Source organism: Solanum stenotomum, chromosome 9, assembly GCF_019186545.1.
Source record: "Solanum stenotomum isolate F172 chromosome 9, ASM1918654v1, whole genome shotgun sequence".
Lineage (NCBI taxonomy): Eukaryota > Viridiplantae > Streptophyta > Magnoliopsida > Solanales > Solanaceae > Solanum > Solanum stenotomum.
Window position 1 is genome coordinate 36,618,289 of NC_064290.1, and position 21,114 is coordinate 36,639,402.

Sequence of the window (21,114 nt, forward strand, 5' to 3'; positions counted from 1 at the left end):
CCCCTCATCCCGCTAGCCCCCTACCACCCCCCTCCCAAAAAAAATAATCTAAAGTTTGTTTTTAAAAAATATTTCCAATTTCCAATTTATATTTTTTCACCCACCCCACCCTTACCCACGACCTCCCTACCCCCCAGCCCCCTAACCTCCCACCCACCCCCACCCACAAAAAAATATAAAATTTAAAGTTAGTTTTTAAAAAATATTTTCAATTTAAAATTTTATTTTTTTACCCCATCTCACCCACCCCCTCCCGCACCGCCCCACCCTCCCCCAAAATATTTAAGTTTGTCTTTAAAAAATATTTTCTACTCTCTAGTAAAAATAAAAGATATTTTCTTTAAAATAATTTTCATTCATAAATCAAACACTAAAAAATCTTTTTCGGAAAATATTTTTTCTACTCACCAACAAAACATAAGCAAATAAGTCAAAATCTACTTATTTTTCAGGAAAACATTTTCTGGGAAAACATTTTCCTTCATACCAAACACACCCTTAGTCCGCTTCTTTTATCGCAAGTTTACTAATTTGTCATATTTCTTCCTTTCTTGTTTTTGCACATAATATGAGATCAAGTTTACTTGAAACTAACAGATGCCCAAAATACACTATAACAAAAAATATTTTTTATCGACAATAAATATGTACATTAACAAAGAGTGCTAGAGTCTTTACCGATATTTATTAATTGTCATTAGATTCAATGTTTCTATAGATTTTAGGGAAATTTATAAAGAATACTAATTGTCTTTGAAAATACATATTTAGCGGTGATTAAGCTATTACCTACCGTTAAAGATCATTTTTACTATACTGAACTCTTTCTTTTGACTTCTTTCAATTAAATATGTGGATTGTAATTTGGATACAACCCGAAAAACTATCTTTTTGAAATATATATGTTAAGAAACATGTCTTTTTCTTTATGATTGTTAGGAAAGTAACCGTCTTTATTATTATTTGTGGATATTTGTGAGTTCAAGTGCTCATATAATTATGATGTGAGATTTTAATATGTTATGTATCAAAATTTTGGTTTAGAATATCCCGTTGTTAACAACTTCATTCACATGCCACCTACTGCTTGGTTGATCATTGCATTTATTCTTTGTAACTGAATACTATAATCATAACAATAACTATGGTTCAATTCCAGATAAGTTGGGGCCGGTGATATGAAACCTAAGCAATAACAATGACTATTTTGAAACAATGAGAATAAACCTTTATGGTATTAACAATGTTAGGGTCATTTTTGACATATACATGATACAACATACTATAATAAAAAAAAAAAGAGGTTGATGGAGGTTCGTAAGAAAGGAACCGAAGGTCTTCCATTTGAATTTAGTTAATTATGTTCTTATATGGATGTTATGTTACACTTTACTTGAGAGTGTTGTTGTTCGAGGTTTTTGGTCTCTTCTTTAACGGCTGATATTGTTTTTTATAACTTCCTGAAATTTAGAAAATTTCGTTACTTCTGATCAACTATTTCTATTGAGATTTTCTTATATAGCACTTTAAGATTTCAAATGAACGTTTTACCTTAAAAAAATGTTCTTGACAATGTAGTGTATGTATCGAAAATATGAATATTACCGAATGATATCTAAGTTTAATAAAAGAGTTCAATCTCGTGCGAAGCACGAGCAATGTACTTAGCTATTAAATAATTAATAATTATTATAGTGTATGTATCAAAAATATGAATATTACCGAATGATCATATCTAAGCTTAATAAAAGAGTTCAGTCTCGTGTGAAGCACAAATAATGTACCTAGCTATTAAATAATTAATAATTATTGTAATGTATGTATCAAAATATGAATATTACCGAATGATCTTATGTAAGCTTAATAAAAGAGTTCATAATTTTCCTAGTTATTAAATAATTAATAATTAATAATTATAAGAAGAAAGAAAGATAATAAGATAAGACCCGTCACTAGGGCTGCGTATTGGTCGATTCAGTTCGGTTTTAATGTTTATCGGTTTGTAGAGATACTAAACCGTTATAGAACCATTAAGATATTGGCTTATCGGTTATTGGTTTATCGATTTTTGATCGTTATCGGTTTAACCGTTAAGATTTGACACAAAAAAAACATTGAAAATCACTTAGAAACAAGGTAACAAACAAAATAAACCATGCACATGAATTCACAAGTTACATCTTGCTCAAAGGCAAACACTTTTACATTGTAGAATAACCAAGTGTTTGAGGCAACAAAATATAAAAGTAGGAAACCAAACTCTAAGTCAAGGACTTTATATACAAAATGGTATAAATATAATTATTTAATTTACTATCGGGTTTTCGGTTAACCCGTTAAGAAAATACTTCAAACCGTTAAGAATCGATAACCCGATAAAAAAAATCAAAATCATTATCAAAACCACTAAATCAATAACCCAATACTGATAAACCAATAACTTTTTTCCGGTTCGAGTTATCGGTTTCGGTTAGATTTTGAACAGCCCTACCCGCCACCATTTTGAAAAAGGAAAAAAGGACAAATATACCCCGAACTATCGTAAATGGTATGCAAAACCCTCCATCATACTTTAGGGACACATGGTGCCCTACCGTACAAATGATATATATGCTCTAGTTTTTTAACGGCAGGGGCACCAATGTCACAAAAAATATGACGAAGCGTATTGCATACCATTTACGATAGTTTGAAGTTATATTTATTTATCTTTTTTTCCCTTTAAAAAGTACTTGTGCCTCAGCCAATAACACGTGGCAGCGGCATCATTCTCGAACACCACATATATTGTTGTTGTTTTATACGTGCGTGAAGTAGGGGTGTGCACTATTCGGATTAAACCGAATAACCAAACCAAATCAAACCGAATTTTTATTTGGATTGGTTTTTTGGTTTTTCGGATTGGTTTTGGATTAATAAATTACTTTGTTTGGTTTTTTGGTTTGGTTTTGGATTTTAAAAATAAAACCGAAAAAAACCGAATTATATATATATATATATATATATATATATAATGTTTAGGCTTAGAATTAAGTTGGAGTTAACCACTTTTGTCCCTTTTTGGTTATTGTCTTTCATGATGATTACGTTTATATTTTATGTTTGAATTACATCTATAATAGATATACTTATAAGTATTGTACTTTAAGTTTTACTTATAATTTATATTAGAAAGTATATTTAAGGGATTAAATATTATTACTTTGGTTATATATGTTATTAATTATTGACATAACCGAATAACCAAACCGAAAAAAGCCGAACCGAATAGAGGAAAACCAAACCAAACCAAATTTATTTTGGATCGGATTGAGTTACATTTTTACAAAATCAAAAACTTAAAATCCAAACCGAAAAACCGAATGCACACCCCTTAGCGTGAAGGGACAAGACCAGAGAGATGTAGAAAGAGAAGAAAAATGAATAAAGACGAAAAAAAAAGGTAAACAGAAGTGTATATAGCAGGTGCAGTATCGGAGGCGTATATTAGCAGCAACAAAACAAAAAGGCATCTATCTCTCTTCTTTGGTACAGGTTTCATCGGTTGCAGTTTCGTATGAGAAGAGGACTTTTCTTGTAGCGGTAATTGAATTCCTTTGTATGTTTATTCTAGAATTGTAAAGCATGGCTCAACAAATCTACTCATCTATGATGTTTGAATGTCAAGAAAGACATATGAAATGAAGTCGAGTTATTATTATTTTTTTAGTATGTTTGCTATTTGGGATGAGAAAACTATCCTTATTCCATGTTCCATGTAGTTGTAAGTGTAGTTAATCAAATTCTAGTTTCACCAACACAATATAACAGAAATTTTCAAAACTATTCTGTACAATTTGGTATATGATAATACTATATTTATTAAAGCCTTTATTGCTAGGCCATACTAGTGCAAACGAAATAAGCACTTGGCATCTTAAATGTAATTCTGATTGTTTTTCACATTTCTTAAACCTTTACTAAATTTTGCTAACTTTGGCTTTGCAGTTGTTAGTGGTATGTACTTCATTAGATGTGATTCTCCTGTCCTTTAGTATTTTAGAACAATTTATTCTCTGGACTTAAAATTGATTGGATCTCTTTTATTTTAACATCTAAAACGGTTTCTTAAAGGTTATGTGACACTGAGTGATTCTGGTTCTCTTTAACAGCTCAGTTGTGGTATGTGGGGACACTTGAGTGCTTCACCCTCAATGTATAAGCGCATGACATCCAGAGATTCCATGAATGCTGATGTTGAAGCTGATTCAGGTGGGTCAACTCTCTTGTAACTAGCTCTCTATCTTTTTTTTTAATTATATATAAAGAGGATTATTCACCAAGGTAATATTCAGTTCCTTCGATCCGTTGGGTACAACTTTCAAGAATTCTCAGTATGTGTTAGTATTCTGATTGACTGCATTTCCTATGCACCATCAATATAACTGGAATGAAAAAGGAAAAAAGAAAAACAGAGCTAGAAAAATCTCTTATCATATATCTCTCACTTATTTTGATTCGTTCTCTAACATTCTTTGAAATTCTTGAATTTCAACTTAGATGCTCTTCAGAATGGTGTAGAGAAAGAGATGACAAATCCCTCTTGGAAGTATTCGTGTCCACATGTACTCGTGGCAACAATAGTTGCATTTCTGTTTGGCTATCATCTTGGGTTAGTTCTGGAAATTATACTCTTTTCTCTGCAATGTTCTTTCTATAAAATTGTGCATTATCTTCGGTTAGATCTGGAGATTATTTTCAGAGATTTTCTCCTTGATTGAAAAGAAATTGTCTCATTCCCTGTGTCTTCTGCAGGGTAGTGAATGAACCACTTGAAAGTATTTCAGTTGATCTTGGCTTCAGCGGGGATACATTGGCGGAAGGTACCTGCAATGTATTCTTTTGGAATATATGTCATTTCTTTTTTTTTTGAATTCTAAGTTTTATATTTTCCTGTGAATGAAGGTCTGGTGGTGAGTACTTGTCTGGCAGCTGCCTTTGCTGGATCCTTGATAAGTGGTTGGATTGCTGATGGAGTTGGCCGTCGTCGAGCCTTTCAGTTGTGCTCATTGCCTATGCTTATGGGTGCTTCTTTATGGTAATATCCAAATGTCCTACTATGCTTATCTCTATATCCATGGTTTGGGTGGTAAACTAAAGGTTGTTTCTCTTATCAACGAGTTTGTTGTCTTTGCTAATATAGTCTCTTTATTTGTGTTTTACTTGGAATATAGAAGGATGGCTGAATTCAGAGTCATTACTATGTGTTGAGAGAAATTGCCACACTCCTTTTTGCATTAAGATATATTTTGGGTCTTACAGGCACTTCTTCTAAGGAAGGCTGTTTTTGATAATGTTCCTGATAAAGATTTATTAGAAAGTCAGTGCACTAAAGAGTTTATGAGAAGAAAAGAGGTCCCATGATTTAGGGAAGGCCTGTGTAAAGTTACTTGGGTATTTTCTTAAGAAGGATTCTGCCTGAGAGATTTTCCTCTGACACCACCACAATGGAAAAACGAAAAGAGTATTTGCATTACAAGACACGTGGAAAGAAACTACTACATCTTCATTTAATGACAGTAAAGAGATAAAAAGATGTCCCAGAAAGACCCATGAGCATGATTGCATCTATGGAAGTAGGGCAATTTGTGGCCTATTTTTCTTTTGTCCATTTTCCTCACTATCAATCTGGGTAACCATAGTTCTAATGTAAATTTTTGTTCATCAAACACACTATGCTCAACTCTTCATTTTGCATTCAAGTCTTCTTGGTTATGACAAATGTCTAGTTTTTCTAACGTTGTTGCACCCGAAGACCATATAGCTTCTATGTGGTATACACTTAAGTGTGCAGTAGTGACTTAAGAAACATGTACATGAACCATTGAGTATAATACGGGGAAAAAGGGTTATTCCTCTTACATTAAGAAGTTTCGCTTTGAAGGGGAACCTTGGCGTATTTGGTAAAGTTGTTTCCATGTAACCAGGAGGTCATGGGTTCAAGTCGTTAACAGCCTCTTCCACAAATGCAGGGTAAGACTATGTACAATAGACCCTTGTGGTCCAGCCCTTCTCTGGACCCTGCGCATAGTGGGAGCTTAGTGAACCAAGCTGCCCTTTTTTACATTTAAAGTTCCACATTGTAGTTTGTTTGGTTATGTGCATTTACATTCAGGTGTCTTAGTGTATATTTGTTGATTAGATGGTATGTTTACGCTAGGTAGTGATCATTATGAAGGTATTCTGGAGAAGCCTTTGTAGTTCACTTGAAAATAGCTAATAGAGGTATTGATTTAATGTATGAATTTATTTCTGGCAAATTTGAATAACTGAATGTTGTGTTCTGAAATCTCAAGTATGCCTTTTTAGGTAATTAAAAATTACAGTATATAATGCTATGTACATAGTTTAAAGGCTTGTTTGAGTAAGAGGGAGACTTGTTGTTGACAGGATAGCGTATGCTTGTGAGATTTGAAATCTTAGTAGTTGGTCTGGAAAACTTAAAATCACAAAAAATTTCTCCAGCACCCTTTTCTTGGGAATTGAAGTTTCTCTTCTTTTCTTTTTGTCATTTATCTTCTGGTTGAAATTGCTTTTATGGAAGTTCCTTACTTCTGTTGATCTTGTTTGAGGATTTTGAAAAGATGCTTCGCTTGTCGCATTAAAAGTAACAGAATTGTGTTTTCCTTCTCATGGTTCTGGTATCAGATTTCCTATGATTCTCCTTTTTTCTTAAAGTCATTGCACTGTTACTGACAAATTTATTTTCCAGTGCAACTGCCAAAACTCTAGCAGGCATGCTCGCAGGAAGATTTTTAGTGGGATTAGGATTGGGCGTGGGTCCTCCGGTTGCTTCTCTTTACGTTGCAGAGGTGAAACTACTGTTAGCTTTAGGGCCTGATGCTTGTAGTTATTTTATTCCTTCTCAAATTCTGTTATAACTCTTGATGTTGCTGCAGGTTTCTCCTGCTCATGTGAGGGGTACTTACGGGAGTTTGATTCAAATAGCAACATGTCTTGGGCTGATGGCAGCTCTTGTTATAGGGATCCCTGTCAAGAATATAGTGGGTTGGTAAGATAGATAGTGTATCTAGTGGAGAAGCTTTTGTAGATGACTTGTCTCGTGTAAACAATGAAGTTGTATCTGAGCTCATTATGCGTTCTGATATGTACAGGTGGCGTGTATGTTTTTGGGTGTCTACTATTCCTGCTGCAATACTTGCACTTGCTATGATGTTTTGTGTTGAGTCCCCTCATTGGCTATATAAGGTATTCTATTTTATGGGCCTCTTGCACCTTTACGATGATTACTCTGCAATTTGCAACCTCCGACTCATTTCTAGGTTGCTATAGCTGTCATATGTAAATATATAAATCTAATAAAGTAAATTTCTTTGGCACTGAAAATTTTGCTGGCTGATTCACTAAATACCATAAGCTAAGGGATGATATTAGTAAAGACGAGGATCAATTGGCTCTATCCTGCTAGTCGATTAATTTAGTTGCTTAATTTTCTGTTATCTGCAGCGAGGAAAACTTGCTGAGGCTGAATTTGAGTTTGAGAGGCTTCTAGGAAGTTCACATGTTAAAAGTGCAATGCTAGAGCTTTCAAAGTCGGATAGAGGGGACGAAACTGAAAGTGTTAAAATCTCTGAATTGCTCAATGGACGGCATTCTAGAGGTAAAGATAGTGAATTTCTGGTTTAGTTATACAGTTCCCTTATTTACAATCCCAGAGTTAATAGTTTTTTATGTTGATGAAATTTTGACATCTGTAGCATTGCCACGAACAGAATCTTCACTGCTATAACAGAATCTTTGTCTGTTCTCTTAATCCATTATAAACTTTCCAAGTCCATTGTCATTTACTTACTCCTTTTGCAGTTGTTTTTATTGGGGCAACCCTATTTGCTTTACAACAGCTATCTGGAATAAATGCTGTGTTTTATTTCTCTTCAACTGTATTTAGACGTGCGGGAGTATCCTCGAACCTGGCAAATGTTTTTATTGGGATTGCAAACTTGACAGGTACAGACTAGTGAACATCCTCGGGTTGTGTTCCTCTCTTCTATCTTCCCCTGTGTTCTTAAGTTTCTCGAAATTGGTCCAATGTCTGTAGCTAACCTTCTGTTCCTCTCCACGGTTTTCCAGGGTCAATTGTGGCCTTGGTTCTGATGGACAAATTAGGAAGGAAAGTCCTCCTTCATTGGAGCTTCTTTGGAATGGTAATGTATCTTACTTATTAAATACCTGCTTGCACTGGGATCATTAATACTTGGAACGAAACTTCTTGCCTAAAATATTGCATTAAGCTCAAGGAAATATATGTATTGAGATGAATCTTTCAATTTCTCTAATGTCATAATTGTTAAGCTGACAACCAGGTTGTGAGGCTTTCCAGGGAATGTCTTCTATTTACATTCCCGTCTCGGGTTCTTAGAGGCAAGTTCAGTTACTTGTTTGTTGGAAGGATATAAAGACGGTGGAAATGAGCTAATTTGACGCAATCCTAGAATTCTTCCTAGGGGCCATGTGTTGCATTTTCTAATTTAAGGCCATTCCTGGGTGCTACTTTTGTTAATACATTCAGTTACTTCTGCAGAAGAAAAAGAGAACATATGTTGCTCAGTATATGAATTCATTTTCTGAAACATCCCTCTCTCCCTCATTTTATTCATACTTGGACCTTATATTGGCAAATTTAGTGATAAAGACATTTCTATTTATCTTTAGACTATTTGTAGTAGTTGGATTATCTGAAATTTGACATGTTTGGGGAATTGAATTATTTAGGCTTTGGCCATGGCCCTTCAAGCGTTTGCTTCAAGTGGGATTGCATCAAATTATGGAGCTTTTTACTTCTCTGTTGGTGGCATGCTGCTGTGAGTAGTTCCTTGACTTAGAATTCTTACAGATGATTTGATTTGTACAGGTTGATGCCAGTGCTAGAATATGGAGCAGTATCTATGATGAAATCGTTTCTTTGTTATAACATTTCTTATTAGCACCCACATCTAGCAGTCCAAAGGATAAACTCAATAAATCAACTTTTAATAGTAAAGTACATGTGAACTAAAAACACATTTGCACTCTTGGTTGTTTGAAAGTCGATAATCTGGGATCATGTTTTCACCTGGTTGCACAAATTTGTATCCTTCACTCCCTTCCTAAGGACCCAACGGATGACTGCAGCTTGTAATACCTGTAGGCTTTACTTGCAACATTACTTGCAGTCTTCTTGTCTTTTCTATGGTAGAATAGGACTGGTAACATGAAAATAATCTGAGTTTTTTTTTTTCTTTCCAAGTTTACCTTGTTAGTGTGACCAGATAAGTTTATCCTTCCTCTTTAATTTAGTAATGGAAGCATATATTAAATTACTGAACAAGATGTATGTATCTATTTGAAACTTCGTTATGCAGGTTTGTCTTGACATTTGCTGTTGGAGCTGGTCCAGTTCCTGGTCTCCTCCTCCCAGAAATATTTCCCAGTCGAATTAGGGCTAAAGCTATGGCATTTTGTATGTCAGTTCACTGGGTAAATTAGTCTCATCAAATTCTCCATTTTTCTGTTTACAACTGGTATCCGACCTCTCTTCAGCTGATTGATTACGCCATTGTTCAATTATTTAGGGAAGTGAAGGAGTTGAAAAAAAAATGAGAGCTTAGAAGTCAATACAACTGCTTTTCTTAATTGTCTATGGTGCTTTCTTTAGGTGGTTAACTTTTTTGTTGGACTGATGTTCTTGCGTTTGCTCGACCAACTTGGGCCACACCTATTATACTCCATATTTGGCACCTTCTGCGTGATGGCCGTGGTATTTGTAAAGAGGAATGTGATGGAAACAAAGGGAAAGTCACTTCAAGAAATTGAGATTGCCCTTCTTCCACAAGAATAGAGAGTAAGTTCCCATTTGGATTGACTTATTTTAGGTGCTTTTTAGTCAAAATAGCTTTTAAGCAGTTTTGAAGTGTTTGGGTAAAGTTAAAAAGTGCTTATAAGCACTTATTTTAAAGCCAAAATAACAAAAATAAGCCAAAAGTCATAAGTTAGAAATCCTAACTTATGGCTTTTGGCTTATAAGTCATAAGCCAAAAGCCAATCCAAACAGGCCCTAATTGGAAACTAAATAGGCTTTTAGATGTTGTCAAAATGAAAATTGATAGATACATAGTTCATTTGTGTATTTTTTATGCATTTTCTTCTTGAAAAAGGTGAAAATATTCATTCCCCTTAATTGTAGATAGTTCTTCTAAGAAGAAATCAATACCCAAGTGTTTTCCAGGTTTGGAAGTAAATGGAATGCGACCAGCAAATATTTCTACTTAGTCTCGCGACTCATCCTGATCGTTGTAAGTCTTCATACAATTGTTTCTGGCAGTAGTAGCTTTTTCCCAGCAGCCTGCAGGATGCTCTGTAAATAGAGTACTTAAATAGAATAACTATTGGGTTGTGGTCTCTTAGCAGCTCCTAGTATTGGGCATCCCTGCCCCTATAAGATAACAATAATGTTGTTACAGTAAGGACTTGGTTTATATACCAGAAATGAGAAGTTACTTTTGTCTAAGTGTGTTTTCAGTTGCTTAATTTAATGTTGTTAAACTAAGAAGGCTTAAGGTTGTATATAATATAATCTTCATCTTTTAGTTGGCAAATACAAATGTAAGTTGTGGGAGCAATCCCATTAATAATGGGGTGGAGCACCATATAGGATTTGATTTATTCAAATTAATTAAATAATCTGATTGTATTGCAAGTTGATTTTACATTTTTAACCATCGATAATATTTTGATTTAATTTTGTTTAAAAAATTGAAGAAATAAACGAATCAAACCAAGAAATTATATACTGATCTTTTTTATAATTATATATATACATTCTATATAATCATGTTCACCATTACATCTTGCGGTAGAGTCATCAGTCATTACCTTGTCTTTCAATTTTATTTTTGTTTATTGCTCCCTCCGTCCACAATTGTTTTCAATTTTATTTTTGTTTATTGCTCCCTCCGTCCACAATTGTTTGGCAGGTATACTAAAAATAAATGTCCAAGATTAATTGTCAATTTAAACAATCAAGAAATAATTAGTCACTTTTTTCCAATTCTGCCCTTAATGATTGTGTAGTTCAATTGAAAAGTTATGTGGACTTTTGGTATTCTTGATATAGTAGGATTATATTAGTCAAATTATACCTTGTATTAAATTTTCCTTAGGGTTGTGCATGACCTTACCTGACAAACAATTGTGGACGGAGGGAGTATTAATAATCGAACATTTGAACTAAATTGATAACAACCTAGCAAATAAATGTATATTTCATTTGGTTTGAAGTAAATGCCTTTCAAGTATAGGAAATGGAACAAAAATACTCTCGCACCACCTTTGAGCTTCAAAATAGTCTTTCATCCACCTATATAGACCTATATTACCCTTTCATTTAACAGATTCTTTAAGAATAATAATTAATTCTTTCATTGATGAAATGGCAGATTTTAATCGGCTGAAATTTAAATTAATCAAAAATAATAATTTCTCTTAATCAAATTTAGATCCAACTAAATTCAATCCGACCCACTTAAAATTCTACTTAATCATATCTTAACAATACAAGGGGAGAACCCTTCTACACAAACAATTTACTTTCTGTAATTTGCAGGCGGCTTTTGGGAAACTAATGAGTCTTGGGAAAAGTATGCCTGCATTTAAATCTGTGATTTGGCAAAAAAAAAATGCTCTTCCCTTTGTGTTAGGAAACTATCTAACGGCCAAGTTCATGTTTATACTATAGAATCATTTTTTTTTTTTGGGTAAAATGCTCAGTTGTGGCTTAAAGAGAGGGAGGAGGGAGGTTCTCACCTTTCATTTGTGGAACCAAGTTGAGCTACTTCTATAACTAGTCTTTTTGGTCTAACACACTTCGAGTGGTCATATCGTGTTTTTTCCCAAGAGACGCCTCTCATTTGCAGAAAGTAAATTGATTTGTTTAGAAGGGTTCTCCTTTGGGTCAGTAGAATTTTAAGTGGGTCGCGTAGAATTTAGCTAGATTCGATTTTGATTAGGAGAAACTATTATTTTTGGTTAATTTAAATTTCAGTCAATTAAAGTGTAACATTCCAAAAGTTTCTAAGTTAAGATCCGAACTATTCTTTAGTATTTACACATAAGGTCGTATCAGGTGATTCTTAAATTTTTCATATGTGTAAAGGTCAATTATTTAGTGTGGGAATGAATTTGGATACGAATTAAGGTCACTAGAATCCCCTAGCACACATTTGAGTTGAAAGCTTCTTTACCAATTAAGTTTTGATGTAAGATTCTACTTGGGTCAACTTCAAATGACCATATATCTTAGAATATAAAGAGTTAAGTGGTCCATACCCTATCCAATTAAAGGTATTGGAGTCTTCTTTATAACGCCACCAAGGTTGCTTCAATCCGAGTTCTAAGTAAAAAGTTATAACTAATTTACTAGAGACGTTCTAACCTGGCAGCAGCTCCGTGATGGCTCTACATTACGGGGTGAATACGGACCTCACTGTCCGCTAGAATAAAATCCCGACTTCCAGCTCTTCTTATTTGTTTTTTAAGGGTATTTTTGTCCTAAAAGTCTTTAGAAAGTCATCTAAATTACCCTAAATGTGCAAAAAATTAGTTTCTTAATCCAAACGCTCTCATTCTCTCCTAAATTCCTACGCTCAAGAACTTCAAGAAACACTAAGGCTATGGTTCATCTTCCAAGATTTTCCTTCAAGCTTCTTCAAGAAAATTGTTCTTCTAGGTATGTAAGTCTAATCATATGTTGGACTAGATCGTCCTCACGCCCTACATCTAAAAAATTACTAGTAAGAGTTAAATCTAGGGATTTTACCCAATTAAGTTTTCATGAACTTCGAATTGACCTTTATTCCTTGTTATTGAATTTTGATTCTTATCATTGAGATTATAGTACTTCATGTATTTTGGTTCTTGAATTGTTGTTCATGCTTATTTTATCACATGAACTCTATTTAGTTGAGAATTGTTGAAAGCTATTGCATAATTATTTTCATGCATTGACTTCTCAATTAAAGTAAATTCAAATATTTTAAGTTATAAGTTGAGAAAAGTTCATAAGGGAATACTAATGGTTCCAAGTGCACTACTTTGTATCAAAAAAGTATTGCTAATTCAAGAAGAGCATACAAAATTTAAAACTAATTTAAGGAAACCATAACCTTCAATTAAAGGAAAAATTAGAGACAATGGAGAGGGAGCTAAGCGGCGGCAGCAGCAACAACGATGACGGCAGCAATGGTGACACCAAAAGACAGCGTTTGGGCTTGGAGCGATTTTAGAGAGAAAGGAAGGGAGAAGGGAGAATGTGGAAAAAACCCATCTGGTATCCATACATTTTAAGGAAAGCGACGGACAAAGTCTCTATGTCGGTCGCTTTTTCTTTTAAATGTTTGACCAAGATTTTGACCAAAAAGCGACGGATTATACGACACTGTCCATAGCTTTTTTAAAAATATTTGACCATCAATTTTGACCAAGAAGCGACGGACACAAAGATGATGTCCGTCGCTTCTTTAAAAAATAATTATTAAATAACAATTAATAGAAAGCGACGGACAGAGTGGTTATTTTTAAACTTATATATAATTATTTTTAATAAGAAGCGACGGACAGCGTCTCTACCTATACTAAATAATTAATTATAAATTATATATATATTTGGCGCAAAAATCCGCTAAAAAAAGTGACGGACTAAGCGATGCTGTCCGTCGCTTTTTGTCAAATAATTTAAAAAATAATTATTTTTACTAAAAAACGACAGACAATGTGGAAAAAGTCATCGTTTTTCTGGGTGACGCAGTCCGTCGCTTTTCAGTGCGTCGTTTTTTGGCAATTTTTTAGTAGTGAGTTAGGTCTTCGATCAAGGTTAGGCTCAGCTCTCAAGTTGTGGTTCGAGTTGGATCTTAGGTTAGCGTTAGGGTCAAGTCTCAGGTAAGGGTTAGCATCGGGGTCAAATCTTGAGTTGGGGTTAGGTCTCGGGGTTGAGGTCTTGAGTCAAGATTGGGTCTTAGGTCGGGGTAGGAGTTGGGTTTCGAGACAAGATTGAGGTCAAGTCTCGGGGCGGGGTTTGGTCTTGGGTAAGTTCTCAGGATTGGGGTTAAATGCCATATCGATTATCGAGGTTGATTTCTCAGTCAAAAATATTTTCCTAAAAAGTATTTTTTGACTCTATAGCTAAAAATAAATGATATTTTGTAAGAAAAATATTATTTTTATTCACCAATTATACACTAGAAAATATTTATGGAAAATATTTTCCACTCACCAACCAAAAATAAGAAAATAAGTTAGAAACCAATTTATTTTACAAGAAACATTTACTAGAAAAATATTTTCATGGAAAACATTTTCCTTTATTCCAAACACACCCCAAATTCTAAAACCTTAAAAGCGACATCTATGTTCTACAAAATAGTCATAGTGATTTCAGTACTATGACTTAGATTAATTAAAAGTAATTCTTTTATTGTTGTTTTGGTCATATTATTGTTGTTTTCGAGTAATGGATGTTGTTTACTAATGCATTTCTTTTTTATTTAGCGAGATTCAAATTCGAGGACAAATTATTTTCAAAGAGAGGGGAATCAAAGCATCCATGGTGGCATACCTCCATTAAAGATGATGAGTTAAATGAAGAGGCAATGATAGTCATTAAGTCAGTATTCAATTATATTTAGAGGTTTCACAGGTAGATAATTAGTTATGCTTCAGTTTGACCTCCGTGTCCTTTGTCAGTGATTTCCGTACTATGATTTACATTAATGAAAAGTGTTTCATTTACAAGACCTCCCTTCGAATGCTTTTAGACTATGTTTTCGCTCATGTCTAGATATATGACATGTCTAATGCTATATTATGGGTATGATCGGACCAACAATGACATTGGGTTTCGATCTTGCATACAATCTAGGCTTGGGGCGTGATAAATACGCATGTATGTCGAGTCATGTAGTTATTATTCATTTTAGCTTAGCCTTGCATAATACTTTACACAATAAGTATTCATATAGAAAAATACCATAGTTCACATCAATTAATACTCATAGAAAGCATACAATGCAATTGCTCATCACGCAAATCTTGGCCAAAATGATTTTACACACATAAATCAGCCTTGTTACATTGTTACACACATAAATAGGTAGCTTCTTAATTATTTATTTACATAGTCAAAGCCAAGCTATGCGACACTGAAAGTTTCTTAGTAATGGCAAGGTGAGTAGCAGTAGCAAGCATATTTTGCCCAGTAATATTTGTGACCCCATGGTTTGTACTTCTTACAAATACCATATTTAGCTCCATAGTAATGCTTGCAATGATAACTACATCTGTAAGGGCCTGTTTGGAAGGACACCCTGGTAATTGGATTTGTTGTCCTGTTTGGAAGGACATGTAATTACTTGGTCAACAGGTAATTGGTGTAATTGGCAGGGGGTAATTACACTCTATAATTCACAGGCAGAGGCTGTGAATTGCTGGTAATTACATGGTGTAATTAACACCTGATTGCTTTTTAATATTTTTTTTTAATTTCTATTTTAATTTTTTTTTACTTCTATTATTTTAAGTTCTTTTTTTAACTTTATTATTCTAAAAATTTGTAAAAGTTTATTTTTTATTTTATATTATTATATTTCATTTTCTTCTTGTTCACAACCTTACTTTATGTGATTCTATGTATTTTTTTTGTATTATCTATTTCTTTATGCCATGCTTATTTTCTCATTAGCATAATTTTATTATATTCTAATTTTTAAATTAAAATAGAATTTATTGTTAAGTAAGTTATAGACTTATGCTTTCTTTATTAAGAAAAACTAAAACTAAATCATATTTATTGCTATGTTGAAATTGTTATAAGAGTATTATGTTAAAATTTTTGTTTTGAATTTATAACTTATGTTATATTTTCAGTTTCATTTGTTTTAGTAATAGTGAATCTACATTGCATGTCATTTTTTAATTAGAGTTGATAAATTATATTTTTGTCAAACATTTAATAATTTATGACATTTTATTTATATATTATTCTTTTTATCAAACATGCATTTCACGATGTTCGTAGAAACTTCATACTTTTAGTTGTTACGATCAATTCAATTGAAATATATCAATTTGAAAAAATATAAATCAATTATTTTTTCATAATATTAGTTACAGAAAATATGTTTATTAATTAATATATTTTCAAAAAAGAATATATATCTTAAATATTTGATTTAATGTCATTTATAAAGTTTCTTATTTGTCTAGTATAAATTTTAAATAATTAATTTTTATTTTAAAAATTTATTATAATTTTATGATTGCAATTGTGTATCCAAACAGAATATGTGTAATAACACTGTGACATTCAAACAGGACATGTGTAATTACAGTGTGGCAACCAAACAAGTCAGTGTAATTACTAGACAGTGTAATTACTAGGCTGATAATTACTACCCTAGTAATTACACCAATTCCAATTACCAGGTGGCTTTCCAAACAGACCCTAAGAGTATTGACAAGGTCCATTCCACTTGTCACTTTTTTTCCAACAGTATTTGCCTTCTGCCATTTGTATTTCTGCAAAAATGAGAAAATTGGGAATTAATTAAATTTTCTTTTTGAAAATTCATAATCTTAAACAAATCATTATATTTGATAGGTATAGAATCATGACAACTCACCAGTTGCAGCAACAAGGAAGAGGCAAAAGAGGAGGGCGAGAAAAGTCCATAGCTCTTATTTTCTGTTGATTTCTTGGTGACGAAACAAACAATTGAAATGATGGTATTTATAGTGTTGGAAACTCAAGTTGTCAACTTAATTCCATTTTATTTGTTCAAGGATTACGTTGGATGTTTGATTAATTAGTCATGAGAGATGGATAATTAAATTATGACACATCAAGTACAAGGAATTAGTCCAATACAATTATCATTTCTTTATTTGTAAAGAATTTGAATTAATCAAAGAGCCATTTCAGTGATAAAGTCTTCTACTAATTGATCAATTCTACATCTCCACAAAGTCTTTACAAAAATTCATTGAATTTTCGGTTGTTAGGTTTTTAGTGGTATAATAAACTTTAATCTAGTTGTAGGCATAGCCAAAATGTACAAGGGAAGGTGATTCTTCTATAGTTGTTTGTCAATCATCGAAACTAATTTGAGGATAATTGAATAGTCAAAGGATTATGTAAATTTACCTACGTGGAGTTACTTTTGGTAAGATAGGATTTAAGAATTCTTATCAGTAATGGACTTACTAATTTGAAGGAAGCATTCATTCACACAACAAATATTTTAAAGGTTGATATTTTCACCTCTTCAAAATTATCAAATATATCCTATTTTTAAAGGGAAAAGGCTCAAATATGTCATCGAACTTTCAGAAAAGGCTCATTTATGCCATCCGTTAAAAGTTTGGCTCATCTATGCCATTACCATTTAAGAAAAGGCTCATTGATGCCATTATTTTTTAACGGTGGTTTTGCAAAACCATTTTTTACACCTGGCCAATTATAATTCGGCCACGTCATTATTTTTTTAATAATAAAAAATCAAAATTCTGAACAAACATTTTAACAATAGTTTTGCAAAATCATTTTTTACACGTGGCCAATTAAAATTCGGCCACGCCATTATTTTTTTTATAATAAAAAATCAAAATTCTGAACAAATATTTTAACGGTGGTTTTGCAAAATCATTTTTTACACATGGTCAATTATAATTCGGCCACGTCATTATTTTTTTTATAATAAAAAATCAAAATTCTGAACAAACATTTAAAAAAATGGTTTTGCAAAACCACCGTTAAAAAATAATGGCATGAATGAGCCTTTTCTTAAACGGCAATGGCATAGATGAGCCAAACTTTTAACGAATGACATAAATGAGCCTTTTCTGAAAGTTCAAGATGGTTTTTAATGGCCAAGAAAATTCTAATTTGAAATACTTCACTTTCCCTCACACTTAAACCTCCTAAATTCACACTAAGGTAATATTTTCTTTATTTTTGTCCTTTACTAGCATTTTAGTTTGTTGATTTGTGCTCGGAGTTGGAATACTTTTCCACCTAGCTTTTCAATCGCATTTCAATCGGTATTAAAGGTTAGTCCTAAAACCCCGAGTTTATTGTTGAAAATTTTGAACTCTTTTGCAATAATAGTATCGTATTGATGTGTGATGGGCCTCTCTGCTAGAATTAGAATGTTTACATGCCTATTTCAATTTGAAAATTTTGCCTGTGGTGCTTTGATCGTCAAATGCCTGTATTTGTTGTGATTATAATTGAATAAAATCTCATTGGGTTGTGATTGCGTGTGGTTCAATTGATTGGGTGAAGTCTGAGTATCCAGCGTGTGTGCTAAATGTCAAAAATCTACGCAATGATAGAGCTGGTGACACCACTCTTAAGAGAAAATATTGTCCAAATGGCAAAATGCGGCACATCCGGGAGAAATCTGAGTATCCCGGGGCAATGGGTAGTGTAGGTCCTGTTTGAATTTCGTTAGTGCATGCTTTGATTTTTCTTTCAAGGTTTGCGGGATTGAATTCGAGAAGGTAGATTGAAAATGGGCACGATGGGTCATTCGGAGAGCTGAATCGAGCTCGCCGAACCATTCGGCGGTTCGCCTATTTCCTTCACCTCGCTTTTTATTGTCACGTCAAATTTGTGGTTTGATTTTGTAAATTTCGGTGAGAAGTCATGGCTTCACTGAAGGCACTCGACGACTCACCAAAAGTACTCGTTATCGCACTTTATTTACACCCTGAGACCCTTATTGCACTGTAACTTTCGGCGAACGAACCCTTGCTCGCCGAAAGTAGTCGGAGATTCACCGAAAGGACTCTCATATCGCTGACTTCCCTTAATTGTTTAGCCAGCCTCATCGGCGAGCCAGATTTAACTCGCCAAAGCGGTTCAGCGACTCGCCGACTGGATTAGCGAGTTTATCTGCAACAAGATTTGTTGTGCTAGAATTTGAATTTGTTTTCTTAATTTCTCTCGATCTTTTGCAGATATGGTACGCACCAATCTGACTGAACCACCCTATAAAAAGGAAAGGGCACTACAATAAATGAAGGAGGATCAAACCCTCCAAAGATGAGAGGAGATGACCTCCAACCGGGACACAAAGGCAACAGAAAGAAACATATAGCTAGAAAAGGAGCAACTATTGAGCCAGATTTCCCTGAACCGGAGGATGAACAGCCTCTAATTAACCGAAGGGATGCGCTTCGGGCCAGATCTCAGCCCACAGCCACCAGTACTCCCTCAGTTGCCACTCCTCCGACTACAAACTCAGTGCTAGCCCAAGCATCCTCAGTAACTCCTGCACTTCCTATAGTTCCTCCACCGAGGTTGTTCAATAGATTGAAAGGTGATGGTTTACGAACCATCATAAAGGAGAAGTTGCTATCCATGGAGAGTCTGCAAGGCAAGCATTCTGATGTGCTTGAAACTCTCTGATACCATGGATTTGACCAATTCACATGGCCCCGAGGACTTTTCATTCCCTCCTAGGTAATAGAGTTTTACACTACTTATGGGGAGTTGGTGCCTAAGAACAAGAAGAAGTCAAGTGAGTTTCGATCGGTGAAGTTGGCCATGGTTAGAGGCAAGGAGGTGGAGTGTCACATCGAGCATATTAATGTTCTATTAGGTAGACCACAACACTCTGCACTCCCTTACGAGGGGTTGCCAATTGTTCAGTCCATGGATGACTTGAAGGGTTGGTTAGATCCAATGATTTCTGACACCACCCCGATGTGGATGGATGCAGGAGCTCTCATTGAGAAGAGGGACATGAACATCGCCTCCAGGTTCTGGTTTGGCTTCATCAGCAGCACTATCATGCCATCCCAGAACGAGTCTATTCTGCGCCATACTAAGGCGGCTTTCCTCGATTCTATCATGGCTAGGAAGCGGATCGACCTAGGACTGCTGACTTCGCAGGAGATGGCCATGAAAGCCAAGCAGAGACTTACCTCTCTGCCATTCCCGGTTTTGATCATTGAGTTATGCCGGCGCGCTGGAGTACCCCGGGATCCTGCAAATGATATAGAGGTCATCCCTTCATCCTCCATGGACATCCAGCGTATTGAGGCCGAGTTCACATGAGAGGAGGTTGACAGGAGGAGAGCAGCTCCAGCAGATACTTCTCCAGAGTTCAATGTTGACTCATTACCAGCAGAGGCACCTTCGCCTACTCTGGCATCTGAGCCCTTAGGTACACCTGCTCCTTCTTCCTCTTCCTCACAGGATCCAGGTGTGTCCTCATCCTACCAGTCTACCAGGATTACTCAGGCCATGATCCTGAAGATGGGGCAGTTGGCCTATTCAGCTGATGTGAGAGCTACCCGATTGGAGAGATCCATCCCGGGGATGATTGACAGTGCCATACTAGCAACACTTACCCCCTTTCAAACTTCTGTTGATACCTTGACAGTGAGAGTCATTGCTTGTGAGAGCAGACAGGGGGAGGCCTCTGAGGTGACGGCTTTAAAAGTTGAGATTGCGAGTTTGAGGAAGGACATAGACTATCTTAAGTTTACTGACTTCACTGCACTACTAGAGACTACTGAGGACGGGGATGCTCCTGAGACCTTGAGGATTCATTCGGCTACCACCGAAGATGTACAGCGGGATGGCACAGCTCAAGCAAAGTAGAATGTAGAGACCGACGAGGAGTTGATATCAATACATGTTGAGAAGAGGAAAGATGAGGGCATATTCAGAGACTTGCCAGATCTTATAGAGACGATTGTGCAACTGGTGATCCAGACATTGCTGCTGGGACGTCCACAGCAGCTCCTAGTGGATCTGGTATTGTTATTCCGTCTGAGGCTACTTCGGGCACTGATGCCCATATATAGACTGCTACACCAGCCACCGAGACCCCAACAGAGAGAGACTGCATAGACAGGACCTTTCTTTACCTCTCTATGTCTTATTATATTTTTACTTTTGGATACTTATATATGCATTTGAGGACAAATACTTTTTAATTGTGGTGGGGTGAGGCCTACACCTTTTATGTTGATAATTGTGTTTTGTGTATATATTTGGGTTGTTCTGCTTTAAAA

At 34.8% G+C, this 21,114-nt stretch overlaps 1 protein-coding gene across 7 annotated transcripts; it reads left to right on the forward strand.

Annotated features, from left to right (window-relative positions):
* Positions 1-3,404: 3,404 nt before the first annotated feature.
* LOC125876865 (probable plastidic glucose transporter 2) lies at positions 3,405-10,546 on the forward strand. 7 transcript variants are annotated; one of them, XM_049558126.1, is made up of 15 exons: positions 3,405-3,582; positions 4,152-4,251; positions 4,540-4,651; positions 4,795-4,862; positions 4,945-5,077; positions 6,752-6,851; positions 6,939-7,051; positions 7,155-7,248; positions 7,507-7,660; positions 7,864-8,007; positions 8,131-8,204; positions 8,773-8,861; positions 9,402-9,516; positions 9,695-9,880; positions 10,223-10,546. In XM_049558126.1, exons 2-14 carry the CDS (start codon positions 4,164-4,166, stop codon positions 9,875-9,877), a joined length of 1,467 nt encoding a protein of 488 aa, XP_049414083.1. In that variant the 5' UTR covers positions 3,405-3,582; positions 4,152-4,163; the 3' UTR covers positions 9,878-9,880; positions 10,223-10,546. The 7 variants fall into 7 exon arrangements, with proteins under 7 accessions (XP_049414083.1, XP_049414085.1, XP_049414082.1 ...); XM_049558128.1 differs by having other exon boundaries at positions 10,227-10,546; XM_049558125.1 differs by having other exon boundaries at positions 10,255-10,546.
* The last annotated feature ends 10,568 nt before the right edge of the window (positions 10,547-21,114 follow it).